This window comes from Musca vetustissima, unplaced genomic scaffold (genome assembly GCF_032173495.1).
Source record: "Musca vetustissima isolate MV318-11 ecotype Yass unplaced genomic scaffold, APGP_CSIRO_Mvet_v1 utg23952, whole genome shotgun sequence".
NCBI lineage: Eukaryota > Metazoa > Arthropoda > Insecta > Diptera > Muscidae > Musca > Musca vetustissima.
The window spans coordinates 75,408-94,897 of NW_026879867.1; the positions used below are offsets into that span (position 1 = coordinate 75,408).

Below are 19,490 nucleotides of genomic sequence, written 5' to 3' on the forward strand. Positions count from 1 at the left end.
GCGAGCAGACAAGCCAGAATTAAGTTCAACAGGTTATGGGCCCAGTCACCCCAAGCGTAGCAGTCATAGCTAAGACCCAGAATCGCTGTGAGGGAAGAATAAATAGTGTACCCAGGATCACTCTGATGGAGATAGAAATACTAAGTGTATAAGTGTCCGGCAGTAATTTGACGAAGTTTACGTAAAATGGTTATTCGTGTGTCGAATACCAACCCCGGAAAAAGAGTGCATCCAGTAAGCCTAGTGGATTGTGTGAGTCCAATGGTTAGCTGTGTGTCGGCAACCAAGGCAGCTCGTTACAGTGTGTCAGTAACGATGGAGCTTGGACTACACAAGGAAAGAAAGTGGACAGTGACCGATCTGTGTGATCGAAGTGTGCAAAACAAAAAGGGCATTGAGAGTCATTCCAGTTTGTATAACCGAGTGTCGGGTACGTTATGTCGTGTGTCGACAACGTACGCATCTGGAATCATGCATGTGTTGCATTGGAGTTGTCAGAGGACAATTATGGCTGGTAAAATCTGCGAAGGAAATCAGTGCTGGTCCACCAATGTGTTTGGTAGGAGATTTCTATTGAAGAGGCAGATTGGAAAACTCGAGCAAAGAGTGAATGGCAACAACAAAAGCAGGGTGCGATTGCCGAGGCGCACAAGAAGAATTCAGCAACAACAACGCAGGTAGTGATAAAAATAGTTCGCGCACAAGTAGTGGCAGCAGAGGCCCAGACAGCGAAAAAGGTCGAGCAGCGAAATCCCCATGAGCATGCGTACACCGTTAGTGAAGTGATTGACAACAATTCAAACAAGAGCATTGTGTGTTTGCCTTACGGTGTGACGACGAATTTGCGATGCGTAAATTGTTTACGAGAAGTCTCTGGCGGAATGGAAGGGGTAGGCTCAAATATCGTGTTGATTGTGTACCTGCAAGTCAATGTAATGACGGTTGACAATGAAGCGGTAAAGATGTCGTAAAGAAAAATGTGCGCAGATTGACGACGAGCAATTGGAGTTTGCTGACCGCAAGAGGGGAGTTGTATTTGTAATCAGAATGTGTTTCTGCAGAGAACAAAACAACCCGATGTGCCAATACCGTTACGGTCAAAATGATGGGGAGAGCCCACATCGGACGGTGTCAAATGAGTTTCGATGGCAGTGCTGAGTGCACAGTTAGGTCAACTTTTGTCGAACCCGTGGAGGGGGACAAGAAGCAGGAGGAGCTGAACATATTTAAGAAAAATATTTTGTGTATTTGTTTTGTAATGTGTTTACAAATTTTGAATGTAAATAAAGAAATGTTTTGAGAGATGTTGATTAGGGCTTGTATGTATGTGTGTTGAGGAGGAGTGTTGTAAATATTGAATGTCCGCGTTACGGACTTCCAACACACAACATACACGAGCCGAGTAATTGCGATTAGTTCGCTTAGTGTGACCTACACACAGACTGTAAATATTCTTAGTCTTAAGTTTTCTTGTCTAGTGTGTAAGTTGTACATAATCACTCTCAATAAAGCCGCCAGCCAGAGCACATGTCTTTCCTTTCATCCACGGAGCAGAGCAAGATTTATACTTTCAACAAAAAAGTAGTCCTCAGGTCCCTGAGGACTACTTTTTTCTATAGAAAAAAATCCTCAGGTCCCTGAGGACTACTTTTTTCTATAGAAAAAAATCCTCACGTCCCTGAGGACTACTTTTTTCTATAGAAAAAAATTCCTCAGGTCCCTGAGGACTACTTTTTTCTATAGAAAAAAATTCCTCAGGTCCCTGAGGTGTCTTTTCTATAGAAAAAAATTCCTCAGGCCCTGAGGTGTCTTTTTTCTATAGAAAAAAATTCCTCTGGTCCCTGAGGTGTCTTTTTTCTATAGAAAAAAATTCCTCAGGTCCCTGAGGACTACTTTTTTCTATAGAGGACTACTTTTTTCAAGCCCTAAGGAAAAATTTTTCCTAACGCTTCAGCCCCTGAGAAAGTATTTTTCCTATTGGAAAAAACTCTTCAGTCCCTGAGAAAGAAACTTTTTCCTATAGGAAATATTCTTCAGTCCCTAAATAAGATTTTTTCCTATTGGAAAAAACTCTTTTGGCACAAAAAAGTATTTTTCCTATTGGAAAAAATTCTCAAGCCCTAAGGAAGAAATTTTCCTATTGGAAAAAATTCCTCAGTACATAAGGAAGAATTTTTTCTATTGAAAAAAAATTCCTCAGTACATAAGGAAGACTTTTGCTGAGGACAGCACCTAATGAAGAATTTTTCCTATTGGAAAAAAACTCTTCAGCCCCTGAAAATGAATTTTTCCTATTGGAAAAAACTCTTCAGCCCATGAGAAAGAATTTTTCCTACTAGGAAAAAATCCCCAGCACCAGAGGAACACATTTTGCTATAGGAAAAATTCCTTAGCCCCTCAAAAAGACTTTTTCCTATTGGAAAAAAATCTTCAGGCAAAAATAAAGTATTTTTCTTATTTGAAAAAACTTCTCAAGCCCTAAGGTGGAATTTTTCCTTTTGTAAAAAATTCCTCAGCACCTAAGGAAACATTTTTCCTATTGGAAGCAAATTCCTCAGTACATAAGGAAGAATTTTTCTGATTGGAAAAAATCCTAAGCACCTAAGGAAGTATTTTTCCCATTGGAAAAAAATCCTCAGTACATAAGGAAGAATTTTTTCTTATTGGAAAATTCTTCCTCAGCACCTAAGGAACAATTTTTCCTAGTGGAAACAATTCCTCAACACCTAATCAAGAATTTTTCCTATTGAAGCCCCTGAGAAAGAATTTAGGGAAAAATCCCCAGCACCAGAGGAACACATTTTGCTATAGGAAAAATTCCTCAGTCCCTAAAGAAGACTTTTTCCTATTGGAAAAAAATCTTCAGGCACAAAAACGTATTTTTCCAATTGGAAAGAAATTCTCAATTTTTTCCTATTGGAAAAAAATCCTCAGCAAGGAAGTATTTTTCCTATTGGAAAAAATTCCTCAGTACATAAGGAAGCATTTTTCCTATTGGAAAAGCTTCAAAGTTTTTTTTTCTATTGGAACTTTTTTTAAATTATTTAAATTCCTATCATGCTAATTACTTAGTTTTTACTACTAATTATATCAAATTCTATTTATTCTAAATTTTTTGTCAATTTACCCTCCACGTATCATTAATCTAATCTATTTTAAATCCCATATATATCCTGTCGCATGGTCATAATTCCAAACGGAGACCTTTCTGTGTGTGTGTGTCTCGGTTCGGTCCGTTTTGATTACATTTTAAGTTAAATTTAATCCAAGTCATAAAGAAAAGAAAACCAAACTAATTATCGTTAATTTCGAAACTAAAACTTTTGCCATATGAAAGAGTCCGAAGAAAGAAGAGGGGATTCTACCGTGTGTGTGTCGTTCTGTGTGGTCACCGTAACCAAAACATTGGCTCAGCAGACATTTCATTCAATTTCGTTGTACAACTCTAATTTTCAAAACCAAAAAAAATCGAAAAAGAACAGACATTAACCCAAATTCCTTTGTAATCTGGCGGGATGAAAACTTAAACGGAACTTTTGCAAAACACAAAAAATAATACAAATAAATAGGGGGAAGGTGGAGTTCCTTCGTATTTTTGGCTACCGTTAAAAATACATTAATCATGACACCCCCACTTTGAAGAAAGAAAAAAAACAATTAAATGAAAATGGTAGATAATAAACGATAATTAGGAATAACAACAAAAATTAAAAAGAAACCAAAGAATGGACAAAAATGGAGAATTTTAAATGCGAGTTATTTAAGTAGCCAATAATCTGGGGACCAGTAATCATAAGGCGAACAGTTCGAGGGGGAGAATAATGGAATTGGATTTGGGAAATGAGAAGGAAATAAAATCAATTAAAGATTATGGAAACTTTAAGCCTAATTAGTAAGATTTATCCTATAAGAAAAAAAAATCATTCAATGAGAAAGACTTTTCCAATAGGAAAAAATCTGAAAAAATTCCTCAGTAACTGAGAAAGATATTTTTCCAATAGGAACAAATTCCGCAAAGGAAGATTTTTCCTTAAGTTAAAATAATCTCATTCACTCTTGAATACTCTTTCCCATTGGAAAAACCCCCAGCCTTTGAGGAAGACTTTTTCCAATTGGGAAAAAATCCTCAGCCACTCCTCAGCGTTTTCCTATAGAAAAAAATCCTCAGCGACTGAAAATGACTTTTTCTTAGGAAAAATTTCCACCGGCACTAATGAAGACTTTTTCCTATTGGAACTTTTTCCTATTGAGGAAAACTTTTCCTATAGGAAAATAATAGAAGAAGATTTATTCCTATTGGAAAAAATGTCGCATCACTGAGGAAGGATTTTCCCTGTAATAGAAAATTCTTTAGTGACTGAAAAAGACTTTTTCCTATAGGAAAAAATCCTCAGTGACTGAGGAAGACTTTCTCCAATAGGAAATCATTTCACATCCATTGAAGGTTTTTTCCTATTAGAAAAAAACCTCAATGACTTAAGAAAACTTTTTCCAATAGCAAAACTGTGGAAGAACTTTTCCTATTGAAAAGAATTCCTCAGTCACAGAGGAAGAATTTTTCTAATTAAGAAAAAATGCACCACCTTTTAAGTAAAACTTTTTCCTATTGAAAATTTCTCAGCCACTGAGGAAGAGTTTTTCCTATAGGAAACAAATCCTGAGCCATTGAGGATGACTTTTTCCTATAGGAAAAAATTCTTCAGCCGCTGAGGAAGACTTTTTCCTATATAAAAAATCCTCAGCTACTGAGGAACACTTTTTCTAATAGGAAAAAAATCCTCAGTCACTGAGGAAGATTTTTCCAGTAGGAAAAATTTTCTCTGTCACTGAGGATAAAATTTTTCTATAGTAAAAAATTCCTCACCCACTGAGGACAAATTTTTCCTGTAGGAAAAAATTCCTCAGCTAATGAGGATGACTTTTTCCTATAGAAAAAAAATTCTTCATCCACTGAGTACGACTTTTTCTTATAGGAAAAGAAATCCTCAGCCTGTTGAAAGTATTATTTTTGCTCTGCTTCTAGTGGATGAAAGGAAAGACACTTGTGCTCTGGCTGGTGGCTTTATTGAGAGTGATTATGTACAACTTACACACTAGACAAGAAAACTTAAGACTAAGAATATTTACAGTCTGTGTGTAGGTCACACTAAGCGAACTAATCGCAATTACTCGGCTCGTGTATGTTGTGTGTTGGAAGTCCGTAACGCGGACATTCAATATTTACAACACTCCTCCTCAACACACATACATACAAGCCCTAATCAACATCTCTCAAAACATTTCTTTATTTACATTCAAAATTTGTAAACACATTACAAAACAAATACACAAAATATTTTTCTTAAATATGTTCAGCTCCTCCTGCTTCTTGTCCCCCTCCACGGGTTCGACAAAAGTTGACCTAACTGTGCACTCAGCACTGCCATCGAAACTCATTTGACACCGTCCGATGTGGGCTCTCCCCATCATTTTGACCGTAACGGTATTGGCACATCGGGTTGTTTTGTTCTCTGCAGAAACACATTCTGATTACAAATACAACTCCCCTCTTGCGGTCAGCAAACTCCAATTGCTCGTCGTCAATCTGCGCACATTTTTCTTTACGACATCTTTACCGCTTCATTGTCAACCGTCATTACATTGACTTGCAGGTACACAATCAACACGATATTTGAGCCTACCCCTTCCATTCCGCCAGAGACTTCTCGTAAACAATTTACGCATCGCAAATTCGTCGTCACACCGTAAGGCAAACACACAATGCTCTTGTTTGAATTGTTGTCAATCACTTCACTAACGGTGTACGCATGCTCATGGGGATTTCGCTGCTCGACCTTTTTCGCTGTCTGGGCCTCTGCTGCCACTACTTGTGCGCGAACTATTTTTATCACTACCTGCGTTGTTGTTGCTGAATTCTTCTTGTGCGCCTCGGCAATCGCACCCTGCTTTTGTTGTTGCCATTCACTCTTTGCTCGAGTTTTCCAATCTGCCTCTTCAATAGAAATCTCCTACCAAACACATTGGTGGACCAGCACTGATTTCCTTCGCAGATTTTACCAGCCATAATTGTCCTCTGACAACTCCAATGCAACACATGCATGATTCCAGATGCGTACGTTGTCGACACACGACATAACGTACCCGACACTCGGTTATACAAACTGGAATGACTCTCAATGCCCTTTTTGTTTTGCACACTTCGATCACACAGATCGGTCACTGTCCACTTTCTTTCCTTGTGTAGTCCAAGCTCCATCGTTACTGACACACTGTAACGAGCTGCCTTGGTTGCCGACACACAGCTAACCATTGGACTCACACAATCCACTAGGCTTACTGGATGCACTCTTTTTCCGGGGTTGGTATTCGACACACGAATAACCATTTTACGTAAACTTCGTCAAATTACTGCCGGACACTTATACACTTAGTATTTCTATCTCCATCAGAGTGATCCTGGGTACACTATTTATTCTTCCCTCACAGCGATTCTGGGTCTTAGCTATGACTGCTACGCTTGGGGTGACTGGGCCCATAACCTGTTGAAAGTATAATTCTTGCTCTGCTCCGTGGATGAAAGGAAAGACATGTTGTGCTCTGGCTGGCGGCTTTATTGAGAGTGATTATGTACAACTTACACACTAGACAAGAAAACTTAAGACTAAGAATATTTACAGTCTGTGTGTAGGTCACACTAAGCGAACTAATCGCAATTACTCGGCTCGTGTATGTTGTGTGTTGGAAGTCCGTAACGCGGACATTCAATATTTACAACACAGCCACTGGGGAAGACTTGTTCCATAGGAAAAAAAATTCCTCAGCCTCGGGAGAATAAATTTTCTTATAGGAAAAAAATGTCCTCAGCCACTGGAGAAGACTTTTTCTTATAGGAAAAATATGCTCCAGCTAACCTTATGAATTTTCTCCTATTTAATGTTTGTCATCGACAAAAGCCACTTGTGACTCCAAATTCCATTTATATTCTTTTTTCTTCTAATTTTGCTTCAGCAACAGTTACCCACTTCAGAGGATAGTTTTTTTTTTCTCTCGCGAGCATCTTCATGAAGTTGAAGTTGTTTTTCCGTTGCACTTCATTAAACGCTGACAATCATTAGAGTTTGTTTTTTTCACGAGGCACTCTTGAGGAATAAAATAGCAAATTCCCAGCCACTAATTAGTGATGACACCCAACACCGTCAAGATGACTGTGGATGGTTGACTTCTTTATTTTTGACGCCAAAGCTGGAAAAATATTATTTTTTGTCTTAGTAAAAAATAGCTCTAGAAAATATGTTGCATTTGTATGTATGTGTGTGTGTGCGCGAGCCTTAGTTTGGTTACAAATAAAATTTCATAAATTATACTTGACTGTCGTCTCAAAGTTTTCACTGAAGAATCGACCAAGCCGAACTCACACCCACGCACGTACGGAATATAGAAAATAGCACTTGATCATCGTAAGTTTACGACAAGGGTTTTTTGGGAAAAAATAACACTATTCCTTATAGGAGGGTAGTACAGTTTATTAGGTCAATAAAAAATGAAAAGTTCCTCTGAAGTATGAAGAATGTTTTCCTATAAGAAAAAGACCTTCTCAGTGCCTGAGAAATACTTTCCAAAAAGAAAAATTATTTCTCAACGGCAGAGATATTTTTTCTCGGATTTTTTCCAATAAAAAAAATTCGCTGGCTGAGGATTTTTCCTATAGGAGTCTTACTAGGAATTTTTTCCTATAAGAAGAAAGTCTTCTTCAATTGTTGAAATGTTTTCCAATAAGAAACATTTTTTCTCAAGAACATAGTTTTTCTCCTATAGAATAAAGTTTTCCTTGCTGACTGACGATTTTTTTCCTATCGGAAAAGGCCTTCCTCAGTTGCTGTGTAATTTTTTCCTATAAGAAAATCTTCCTCAGTGGCGGAGAATTTTTTCTATAGTGATAAATCTTCCTTAGTGGCTGAGGGATTTTTTCCTATAGGAAAAAATCATCCTCTGTGGCCAAGGTTTTTTTCCTATAGCAAAAAGTCATCCTAAGTGGCTGAGGATTTATTTCTATAGAAAAAAAATCTTATTATTATTCCTGTTGAAGAGCTGCACATATTCTTCCTTCTATGGAACAGCTGCTGGTATTCATCTTCCTATGGAATACATGGAGGTATTAATCTTCCTATAGGAGAGCTGCATGTGATGTTCTTCCTATAGCTTCATATAGGAGAGCTGGAGGTCTTCTTCCTAGAGGGGAACTGTGGGTATTCTTCTTCCTGTTCCCGAGCTGCAGGTATTCTTCCTGTGGAAGAGCTGGAGGTCTTCTTCCTATAGAAGAGCTGCATGTAATTTCCTTCCCATAGGTAAGCTGGAGGTCTTCTTTCTATTGGAGAGTTGTTGGTATTATTTTTCATGTGGATGAGGTGTAGGTATTCTTCTTCCTGTGGAAGAGCTGCAGGTATTTTTCTTTCTGTGAAAGAGCTGCAAGAATTCTTCTTCCTGCGGAAGCACTGCAAGTATATTTCTTCCTGTGGAAGATCTGCAGCTCTTCCATAGGAAGCTATTCTTCTTCCTATGGAAGATCTGCAGGTATTCTTCTTCCTTTGTAAGAGCTGCAAATATTCTTCTTCCTGTGGAAGAGCTGCAGGTATTCATCTTCTTGTAAAAGACTGCAGGTATTCTCCTTCCTGTGAAAGAGCTGCAGGAATTCCTCTTCCTGTGGAAGAGCTGCAGAAGTCTTATTCCTGTTGAAGATCTGTACACATTATTCTTCCTATGGAAGAGCTGCAGGAGTCTTCTTCCTGTGGAAGAGCTGCAGGTATTCTTCTTCCTTTGACGAATTTTTTCTTATAGGAAAAGTGTTTCTCAGTGGCTGAAGATTTTTTTCCTATAGGAGTAATTTTTCCAATAAGAAAAATTCCTCTTCAGTGGCTGACAATTTTTTTCCTACAGGAAAAAGTCATCCTCAGTGGCTGAGGATTTTTTTCCTATTGGAAAAAGTCTTCTTTAGTGGCTGAGGAATTTCTATATGAAAAAGTCTTCCTCAGTAACTGGGGAATTTTTTCCTATAGGAAAAATTTTTTTCCTATAAGAAAAAGTCATACTCAAAGGCTGAGAAATTTTTTCCTATAAGAAAAAGTATTTTTCTTATAGGACAAAAAGTATTTTTCTTATAGGACAAAAAGTCTTTTTCTTCTTAAGTGACTGAGGATTTTTTTTTCTATATATATAGTCATGCTATATATATTTTTTCTATTGGAAAAAGTGTTTCTCAGTGGTGAGCAATTTTTTCTTATAGGACAAGTCTTCCTCAGTGCCTTAGGTATTTTTCCCTCTGTGGCTGAAGAATTGTATCCAGAAGGATAAAATCTTCCTCAGTGGCTGGGGAATTTTTTTTCATTTAGGAAAGTATCTTCCTCAATGGCTGGGAATTTGTTTCCTGCAGGAAAAATCTTCCTCAGAGCCTTAGGATTTTTTTCCTATAAGAAAATGTGTTCCCCAGTGGCTGAGGAATTTGTTATCTAAGGTAAAAGTCTTCCTCAGTGTCTGAAAATTTTGTTCTGATTGGAAAAAGTCTTCCTCTGCTGCTGATAATTTTTTTCGTATAGGAACAAGTCTTCTTCAATAGCTGAGGATTTTTTTCCCACTTAATACACTACGCCCCTAAGTTTTCTATAGATCCTCACAACTCTTCTATACTCCGCCACCCAGCCAGTTAGCTTTGCAAATGCAATCATAAGTCATTTGTCTATTATTATTATTATAATTTGTTAACATTTTATATAAAGTATGGTTTTTTGTTGTAATAACAACAACAACGAAGACTAAATTATGCTTAGTTAGTGTTTGTATGACTGTGTTTGTGTGTGAGTGTGGGTGAGCACCAAAAACTTTTATACTAAATATTTCAAGTCCTTCACTCCACTGCCGAATAGAAAAAAAAAACGAGCAACCAACTATTCGTGCCTTTTTTAACTCTGGCAGAACTCTACAATATATTTTGAAGGGGTTTTGGAACACTCTTCTTCTTCTGACTGATTTCAACTCAAGTCATTTGCAAAGAACTTGAAACTTTGCTTTGACGGGTTCGTTTTTTCGTTCTTTGGTCTAGAATTTCTTCAACGACAACCAAATTATGGCAACATTTCCATTTATTATCATCCCCTCCCGCCCCAACCTTCGAAAAGGAGGAGAATCTGGGAATAATATTTTGTTAAAGAAATTGCAGGGTTGTTGAACAAAATTTTGAGTAATGAGTTTCAATTGCTATGGTGGTGGTCTACAGCTTCTGCCGATTTTATGTGTGGCTGTGCCACAGCTTTTTTCCCGAATATTTTCTATGTTTTCATCATCACTTCATATTGAAGCTACTGCTGCCCAACCATCATCACCAAAGTCATTTTCATTGACGCCGTCATCGTCGTCATCATCATTAGAGTTTTCGTTGGTCCTTTAACTGCTGCTACTCCAACTACCACCGCTACCACTACAGCTAATGGTAATCATGATGGCATTAGATGCCATATCCACCCCACCTCCTTCCTTCCCTTCTCCAAAAATGTTAAAATTCCATTTTAAGCCATACCAAACAAAAAATTACGACTTCACTTGGATTCAAGAGCAATGGAAATATTGTCCAATAAGAAAACAAATGGCAATGCAGGAAGATGCTGAGCCCAGGGATAGAAATGTTTCACAAAATGTATCTTTAGGTTATATTTCGTTATCATTGGTTGTTAACAATTGCTTTTTTGCAGCGTCTTTGTGGTTAACCTGCCGCTGAAACTTCCCTCAATCGTGTTGGAGGGATTTTGAAAATCAATTTATTTGCTTCATTAGCTGAAATAGATTTAAATTGCTTTATTAAAATGTCTCGAAATTGAGAGATATGATATGAGAGATTAGGTTACCTTGATTTATTAGCTATGGTTTTTTGTGGCTGGTGGCTGAGGATTTTTCAAATACGAGGAAAAGTCTTCCTCAGAATGTTTTTCCAATAGGAAAAAATGCGGATTTTGTCGCGGATTATGAAAAAGTCTTCCTCAGTGGCTAAGGAATTTTTTCCTATAAGAAAAAAGAATCCTAAATGACTGAAATTGTTTTCTTATAAGAAACAGTCTTCTGGGGGACTAAGGTATTTTTCCAATAAGAAAAACGCTTCCTCAGCGGCTACGTAATTTTTTCATACAGGAAAAAGTCTTTCTCAGTGACTGAGGAATTTTTCCAATAGGAAAAAATTTACCAATTTGGTTTAGTATTTTTTTCCAATAGGAAAAAGTCTTCCCCAATGGCTGCGAATTTTTCTCCAATAGGAAAAAATTTTTCCTCATTGCCTGAAAAATGTTTTCCAATAGGAATAAGTAACTCAGCAGCTGAGCAATTGTTTCCAATAGGAAAGGTATTTCTCTGTTTCCAATAGGAAAAATTGTTCCTCACTGGCTGAGGATATTTTTCCTGTAAAAAAACTTGTTCTTTCTTTCTTTTTTTTTTTGAGAAATTTTCCAATAAGAATAATTCTTCTTCACAGGTTGAGGAATTTTGAGAATAATTATTCTCTAGAGACTTAAAATTTTTTTCTTAAAAGAAATACTTTTTCCTATAGGTAAAAGTCTTTCACAGCGGCTGAGAATTGTTTTCCTTAATCATTTTTTTTTCTTATAGGAATGGCTGAGGTATTTCTATCCTATAGGAAAAATCTATCCAATAGGAAGAAGTCTTCCTCAGACATTGAGGATTTTTTTCCTAAAGGAAAAAGTCCTCCTCAGGCACTGAGTAATTTTATCCAATAAGGAAAAGTCTTCCTCACTCACTGAGGATTTTTTTCCTATAAGAAAAAGTCAGCAAAAAGTCCATATCAGTAACAGGAAGAATTTCCTACCGGTAAAATTACTCATCAGTCACTGAGGATTTTTCTCCTATTGGAAAAAGTCTTCCTCAGTCACTGAGGAATTTTTTCCTATTGGAAAAAGTCTTCCTCAGTCACTGAGGAATTTTTTCCTGAGGATTTTTTCCTATAGGATCTTCTGTCACTTAGGATTTTTTCCTATAGGAAAAAGTCTTCCTCAGTCACTGAGCAATTTTTTCCTATTGGAAAAAGTCTTCCTCAGTCGCTTAGTAATTTTTTCCTATAGGAAAAGGTATTCCTTATTTGCTGAGTAATTTTTTTCCTATAGGAAAAAGTCTTTCTCAGTCACTCAGGATTTTTTTCATATTGGAAAAAGTCTTCCTCAGTCACTGAGAATTTTTTTCCAATGGGAAAAAGTCTTTCTTAGTCACTGAGAATTTTTTTTTTTTTTATAGGAAAAAGTCTTTCTCAGTCACTCAGGATTTTTTTCATATTGGAAAAAGTCTTCCTCAGTCACTGAGAATTTTTTTTCCATAGGAAAAAGTCTTTCTCAGTCACTGAGAATTTTTTTTTTATTGGAAAAAGTCTTCCTCAGTCACTGAGGATTTTTTTCCTATTGGGAAAAGTCTTCCTCAGTCACTGAGGAATTTTTTCCTATTGGAAAAAGTCTTCCTCAGTCACTGAGGAATTGTTTCCTATTGGAAAAAGTCTTCCTCAGTCACTGAGCAATTTTTTCCTATAGGAAAAAGTCTTCCTCAGTCGCTTAGTAATTTTTTCCTATAGGAAAAAGTCTTCCTTATTTGCTGAGTAATTTTTTCCTATAGGAAAAAGTCTTCCTCAGTCACTGAGGATTTTTTTCCTATAAGAAAAAGTCTTTCTCGGCCACTGAGGAGATTTTCCTATAAAAAAGTCGTTTCCTATAGAAAAAAATGTTTTTCTCAGGGCCTGAGGAATTTCTTCCTATAGGAAAAAGTTTTCCTAAGGACCAACGGATTTTTTTTCCTGAAGAAAATTTCAACTTTGTGACATATTTTTCTTTAAGAAAATGACCTCCCAACTATCCGAAAAAAAATTCAGGACATCAATCAACCTTCATTGCAAGCCAGTTTGTTTATTCCTGTTTATGTTTGCATGCATGTCTCGTTCCATAATCCTTCTACTATTGGCTGTCTTGTAGCTCGATCTATGTTAACACTGTTTCCTGTTTTCCTTACCAGTTGTGTTCTGTTTTTTTTTTTTCAACAAAGATTTGTTGTTCCTATTTTGTGTTGTGTCATAGTTTTTGTCCGTTTTTCCTTCGTTTGCTGGAGAAAGGATGAATCCTTTTGTCTGGCTGTTGTTTATGCATTGGTTCACATGTCTCACAAATTAACCTAAATCTCAGCCAAAGAACATGGCGGTTGACATGCATATTAAAAGGCCGAGCTTACTCACACACACACAGGAGGACCACTTTTTCGTTTACCGAGCGACAACAAGGACATTTTTCTGGCTTTTTCAATGCTTATGTGATAATGTGTGACAAGATATGTATTTTAAAGAATGTATATGTGTGAGTGTTCATGTGTGTGTGTGTGTGTTCGTTGGCCACAGTTAACTTGCGTTCGTTGGTGCAATGCAACAAGAGTCCTATTCGCCCGTTCACTGATGATGAAAAGGATGTTATTGTTGTTGATGTAAAGCACTTGGCTGGAATGTACATCAGCTGATGGTTAGCATTTTAGCTACTCCTTCGATTTTTAGGATCTCTGTACAAGACACAAGCCGCAAATTATTCGACAACAATTACTATTACAAATACAGTCCTGCAGCAATGGGGGATTCCCAACTTCTGGTAACCAAAATATATGGAACACGGAAAACATTGTTGTTGTTCCTTTTGCCAACTTCATTTGATGAGGCAGCCTGCCACGTCTTTTGTTTGTTAGTGTGGTGTTACGACTGCAGCTGCTGCTCCCTCATAGTGGCTGCTGATGATAGGGACATGTTAACATTGTAATACATTGTTGCTTTACAAGTCTTTATAATGAAAGATAAAAGTTCTGGCCGAGTTAACAAATGAATCCGAAGATGACGGGGAAGAACAAGCAGCATCCAAAACGAAAGAGTTTAAATTCCAAAAGCAACAATACCAAGTGTAAACATTGCTGTTTGTGGCAAGGAGGCATGGGATTAAATGGTTAAAGAGAACTGAAGCCTAGACAGAAGACTTTTCCAATAAGAAATTTTCTACAGACATTGAGGAAGATTTTTTTCCTATAGGGAAAATACATTCTCAGTGATTAAGAATTTTTTCTATAAGAAAAAGTCATCCCCAGTGACTGAGTAATTTTTTCCAATAAGAAAAAGTCATCCTCAGTGACTGGGAAATGTTTTTCTATAGGAAAAAGTTATCCTCAGTGACTGAGGAATTTTTTCTGATAGGAAAAAGTGACTGAGGAATTTTCTCCAATATGAAAAAGGCATTCTCAGCTACTGAGGAATTTTTTCCAATAGGAAAAAGTATTTCTCAGTGTCTGGGATTTTTTTCCTATAGGAAATCGTCATCCTCAGTGTCTGTGGAATTTTTTCCAATAGGAAAAAGTCATCCTCAGTGACTGAGGATTTTTTTCCCATAGAAAAAAATCATCCTCAGTGACTAAGGCATTTTCTCCAATAGGAAAAATTCATTATCAGTGACTGAGAATTTTTTCCTATTGGAAAAAGTCATCCTCAGTGACTAAGGATTTTTTCCTATAGAAAAAGTCATCTTCAGTTACTGAGGAATATTTTTCTATAGGAAAAAGTCAAGTCCCACAGGAAAAAGTCATCCTCAGTGACTGAGAAATTATTTACTATAGGAAAAAGTCATCCTCAGTGACTGAGGAATTTTTTCCAATAGGAAAAAGTCATCCTCAGTGACTGAGGACTTTTTCCTATTGGAAAAAGACATCCTCTGCGACTGAGGAATTTTTTTCCTATAGGAAAAGATCATCCTCAGTGACTGAGGATTTTTTCCTATAGAAAAAAGTCATCCTCAGTGACTGAGGATTTTTTTGCTATAGGAAAAATTCATTCTTAGGGACTGAAGAATTTTTTTCCTGTAGAAAAAGTCATACTTAGTGACTGAGGAATTTTTTCCTATAGGAAAAGTCTTCCTTAATCACTGAGGATTTTTTTCCTATAAGAAAAAGTCAACCTCAGTGACCGAGGGATTCTTTCCTATTGGAAAAAAGTCATGCTCAGTTACTGAAGATTTTTTCTTATTGGAAAAAGTCATCCTCAGTGACTGAGGCATTTTTTCCAATAGGAAAAAGTTGTCCTCAGTGGCTGAGAATTTTTTTCCAATAGGAAAAAGTTGTCCTCAGTCCCAATAGGAAAAAGTCATCTTCAGTGACTTAGGTTTTTTTCCTATAGAAAAAAGTCATCCTCAGTGTCTGAGGGAATTTTTCCTATAGGAAAAAGTTGTTTTCAATGAATGTGAATTTTTTCATATAGGAAAAAGGCATTCTCAAAGACTGAGAAATGTTTTCCTATGGGAAAAAGTCATCCTCAATTGTTGTTGAGAATTTTTTGTCTTTCATAAAACTGCCATCTGTTTTTGTTCCCCCTTGATCACCCCTATCGTGAAATATGTGAACTAAATTGGTTCGCTGATACGATGTGTGTATGTGTGCTGTAACATAGATGGCGCTTTCGGTCACGGCGAATATAAGACCCAAATCCATGTTCTAAAACCTCAACAGATGTCTTTTTAACAAATTTTCCCACTGCGAATATTTTTGAAAGCGAATTCTGTTACTATCGAAGGCCACCACAGAAATTATTCTTTGAAATAAGGCTGACCGAGTTCTATACTTAGTATGACTACAAAAATATATAAATGTATTTGATTACAAAATTAAAAAAAAAATAAAATTTTATAAATTACCTTGTCTCAGATTTCTTTACTTTTTATGTTCCCCTTTTATTTGTTATTTGCTTTGCTTTCTTTATTTTCCTTAAAATCTAATCTTCATCCTCCTCATCATCATTATTTGCTTTTGTCTTAAGACCCCCGAAAACCTTGGCCGGTATTGATTTTTGTTCTATGCGTAATTTTTTCATAACATTATCATTATCATCTTTGCGTGTTGCCTTGGAGTTGTCATCTCCGTTGGTATCTCCACCGGCATCTTCCTCCTCATCGTCCTCATCTTCATCCTCACTATCACCAATATCAATTTCATCGGGATTAATAACTTTATCTCGGGCCGTGCCACCCTGTGTTTCACCGCGTACAAACATAATATTACTAGCACCGGGTGGTTTTGGTGGTTGCATTGTTGCTGCTCCTGTGGGTTTATTGTGCTGTTGTTGATTAGCTGCTGCCTCAGTGGCTTTAACTTCCAATTGACGCATTGCATCGGTACCGGCTGCATCGGCAGGAGTGTTATTGGTCATAAACTGGGCAGCCATCATATTAACTTGCGTATTGTAAGTGGCCTGGACAGAGCGCTTAATACGCAACATTTCACGCATGGTATCCTCATTGCCGTGACGTACCTCAAACTCTTTCCAGGTTTGCCAAAATTCGGCTGTAATTCGGGGATCACAAACCTAAAAAAGAAATGGAAAAATCAATTAAGAAACGGAAAAAGATAGGAGTAATATTTCCTCTTACCTGAGAACAATGAGCATAAATCGCCCTGGCTCTATCAATTTCACCCAGTTTTGTTTCCATTTCAGCAAAGCGTACACACATTTGACGCATATTTTCCTCGGGCAGCGTTTCGATGGCTTTTTCATAAATTTCCCGAGTTCTAGGAAGACCATAAATCTCCGCAGCCTTCTTCACGAAGATGTTATACATATCATACATCTCCTCCGGTTTAACAGCACTTGTCGCCCTATCGTAGACAGCCATGGCATGTCTAGCCAAACCATGATCCTCCTCCAATTTGGCATAGAGTAAATAGAAATATTTCGCATGCTCCGGAGGACAATTTTCCAAACATTGTTCGAAGAGATCTCTAGCTCTTTCCAATTTTGAACCACCATAACGTTTGAGGAACTTGGTCAAATAAGCATTCCAAATATCATAGACATTGGGCCATTTGAAGAGGGCAATGCCTTTTTCATAGGCCCGGAAGGCTTCTTCGAAATAGTTATGTTCCTCCAAGAACAAACCATAATTAATGATTATTTGTGGTGTGCATATCTTTAAATCGATTATGCGATCATAGACCGCCTTGCAGGTTTTAAATGTGCCAAAGGACTCCTCCAAATCGGCATACATAGACCAAACTTTCAACGATTTATAAAGACGCATTTGTACCGTCTCCGTATCATCATGATAGGCCACTTTACGTTTAGGCATCACGGTGGCCCTTTGCATTAGCTTCAATGCTTCCTCAAAGTTTTCTTGACGTATTTCCATTTCCGCCCATTCACACCAAACACTGGCCAAATCATCCACCTTCACATATTCCACTTCTGTGGCCCGTTCGAACACCACCCGGGCATCATCTACTTGACCATTGGATTCATAGAATTTGGCAAATTCCACCCATAGGGTATGCAGCTTTCCCACAGCCAACTTGGGTTGCACCGTCTGCACTGCCTCCGTGTAGGTGTTGATAATTTCGTGAGGTTTATCTTCGTAGAGTTTAACACGTTTATGCCATTCGTGAACGTTATGGGGATTTTGCCGTAACAGAACGGAATTTAGTAAAAGCAAACGCCGATCCATTAAATGTTCGAAGCGAGCTAAACGTAACTCCACATCGATATCATCTTCTTCGGTGGCATCCGGATCATTGGCCACCATTTCCATACGTTTATTGAGAGACAATTCTTCGAATTGGGCATATTCATCAAAGACCTGGGTGAAGTCACGCACCGTGCGCACCGTTTGTATGGCTTCTTCGTATATGTCGCGGGCACGATCAAACAAGCCGGAACGAACATAATAGTCGGCCAAGCAGTTCCATAGATGTCCCAATTGATCGGTGTACCTATAGGAAGAGAAAATTCATTAATTCAAAACTATCCTCGACCGGCCCTTAAATTTGATTAAATAAAAATGTTTTTCCCCCAAAACTTACCTCCTCAATCCACCTCTTATAATGGCATCCACATTCAGCGAATGTACCTTATCCGGGTTCTTCGATATCAGCTCACACAACTCCGTCCACAATTGATGACTTGATTTACCATGTTTCGAAGCGAAATGTTCATTATCCACAATACTGGCCAGCTGTTGAGCAGCATCATCTAGACGATTAACACTCAACAAATATTCAATATATTCCTCAGCATCATCGGGTGCCAATTTCAAATAACGTCTAAAGACTCTCACTCCAGTTTCAGGGATATCAAATTTCTTAACAAATTTCAAATACAATGGCCATATACGATGATGTTGTGTCACCGGCAATGCCCTTAAAGCTCTATCGAAAACATGCCGGGTTCGGGTGATTTTACATTGCAGTGTCATAAATGTCCCGTAATCCATCCAAATGCGTGGCATTTTATGCATAAAGACCAAAGCACGTTCAAAGGTATTATTCACCTCTTCGTACATGGGGTCGGTGATGCATTTTCCACGCACCTGCTTCCTGCGGGTCCTCAAGTAGTTGTACCAAATTTTATAACTTCCGGGAAGCTCCTTCAGCGCGCGTTCATACACAATGTTCACGGCATTGTTGGGAGCCCTGGCTTTATGATCGATATAGCGCAACCAATGCTTTACGGAATAGGCATTGCGAAGAATCTCCTCCTCGTAGGGTACATCTTCATCAGGCTAGAAGAAATGCGAAAAAAAGAAAAAAAGCACATGAGTTAAGGAATCAAAGATTTGGTAGCCACTGTTTGCACAGGCTTGCTTCATACTCACAAAATCAATTTCCATTGAGAGAGCCGGTACTCCTGTTATTGTCATTATCAAGAGATTTGTATTATTTAATTAATTTGTAGTAAATATTTAATATTTTTTATTAAACAATTCCACAAAATTTTCCTTCAAGACGCCATGAACAACAACAACAATGCCAAGTGAAAACGTTTCGAATTGTCAAAAGAAACGAAACAGCTGTTTTAGCAATGACTTTCAAACCGTTGTGTTTATTAAGGGGAGTTCAGAGGGTGTGATTTTAAAAGTAAGAAAAGGTTAATCGTTTGGAGGACAACTTGGAGTGCATAATAAAAAAGAACTATGTAGGTAGTGGCTTCTTCCGTCAAATATAAAAAATAAACGTTTGGTCTTTGTATGCCGATTTGGAGAAATCATTGGGTATTTTTAAAACCTGCAAAGCTGTCAATGATCGCATAATAAATTTAAGAAATTGAACCCAAAAATCATAAAAATTTAAAAAGAGCTAGAGATCTCTTCGTACAATTTTTGGAATATTGTCCCTCGGAACATGCAAAATATTTCTATTTGCTATTTCTTGGTTCCTTAATTTATTTATTTTTTTTGGCAAAACTAGAAAGATTTTGAGGCACTTCACAGCAAAGAGGATACCATACGCTCCGCTCAAGCCTTTTCTATATAAAAAAAATCCTCAGCCACTCAAGCAAGACTTTTCCCATAGACAAAAATACTCAGCCACTTTTTCGTATAACGAATAAAATCGTCAGCATCCAAGGAAGAAGTACTGCTGAAGGTATTCGGTCTAGTGTTTCTTTATATTGTGTCTATAGA

At 37.5% G+C, this 19,490-nt stretch overlaps 2 protein-coding genes across 2 annotated transcripts in view; both read right to left on the bottom strand.

Moving 5' to 3' along the window:
• The window catches only part of LOC133325029 (uncharacterized), a 58,852-nt gene extending 52,467 nt beyond the window's left edge, over nucleotides 1–6,385 (bottom strand). The window contains exon 1 of the mRNA XM_061533856.1: nucleotides 6,142–6,385. Coding sequence (XP_061389840.1) covers nucleotides 6,142–6,385 — 244 coding nt within the window. The remainder of the gene's footprint in view (nucleotides 1–6,141) is intronic.
• Nucleotides 6,386–15,812: 9,427 nt separating this feature from the next.
• On the bottom strand, nucleotides 15,813–18,728 carry LOC133325031 (pre-mRNA-splicing factor syf1 homolog). Its single transcript, XM_061533857.1, has 4 exons — nucleotides 18,684–18,728; nucleotides 17,893–18,590; nucleotides 16,470–17,802; nucleotides 15,813–16,405 (listed from the first exon to the last, which is right to left on the bottom strand). Exons 1-4 carry the CDS (start codon nucleotides 18,726–18,728, stop codon nucleotides 15,815–15,817), a joined length of 2,667 nt encoding a protein of 888 aa, XP_061389841.1. The 3' UTR covers nucleotides 15,813–15,814.
• Between the last annotated feature and the right edge of the window lie 762 nt (nucleotides 18,729–19,490).

Excerpts from the sequence above, each read along its gene's own strand:
- LOC133325031 (XM_061533857.1), bottom strand. The coding sequence starts at position 18,728 with ATGACAATAACAGGAGTACCGGCTCTCTCAATGGAAATTGATTTT. Across the intron at positions 18,591-18,683 it reads TCTCAATGGAAATTGATTTT|CCTGATGAAGATGTACCCTA; the intron begins GTGAGTATGAAG and ends CATTTCTTCTAG. Across the intron at positions 16,406-16,469 it reads TTTATGCTCATTGTTCTCAG|GTTTGTGATCCCCGAATTAC; the intron begins GTAAGAGGAAAT and ends TTTCTTTTTTAG.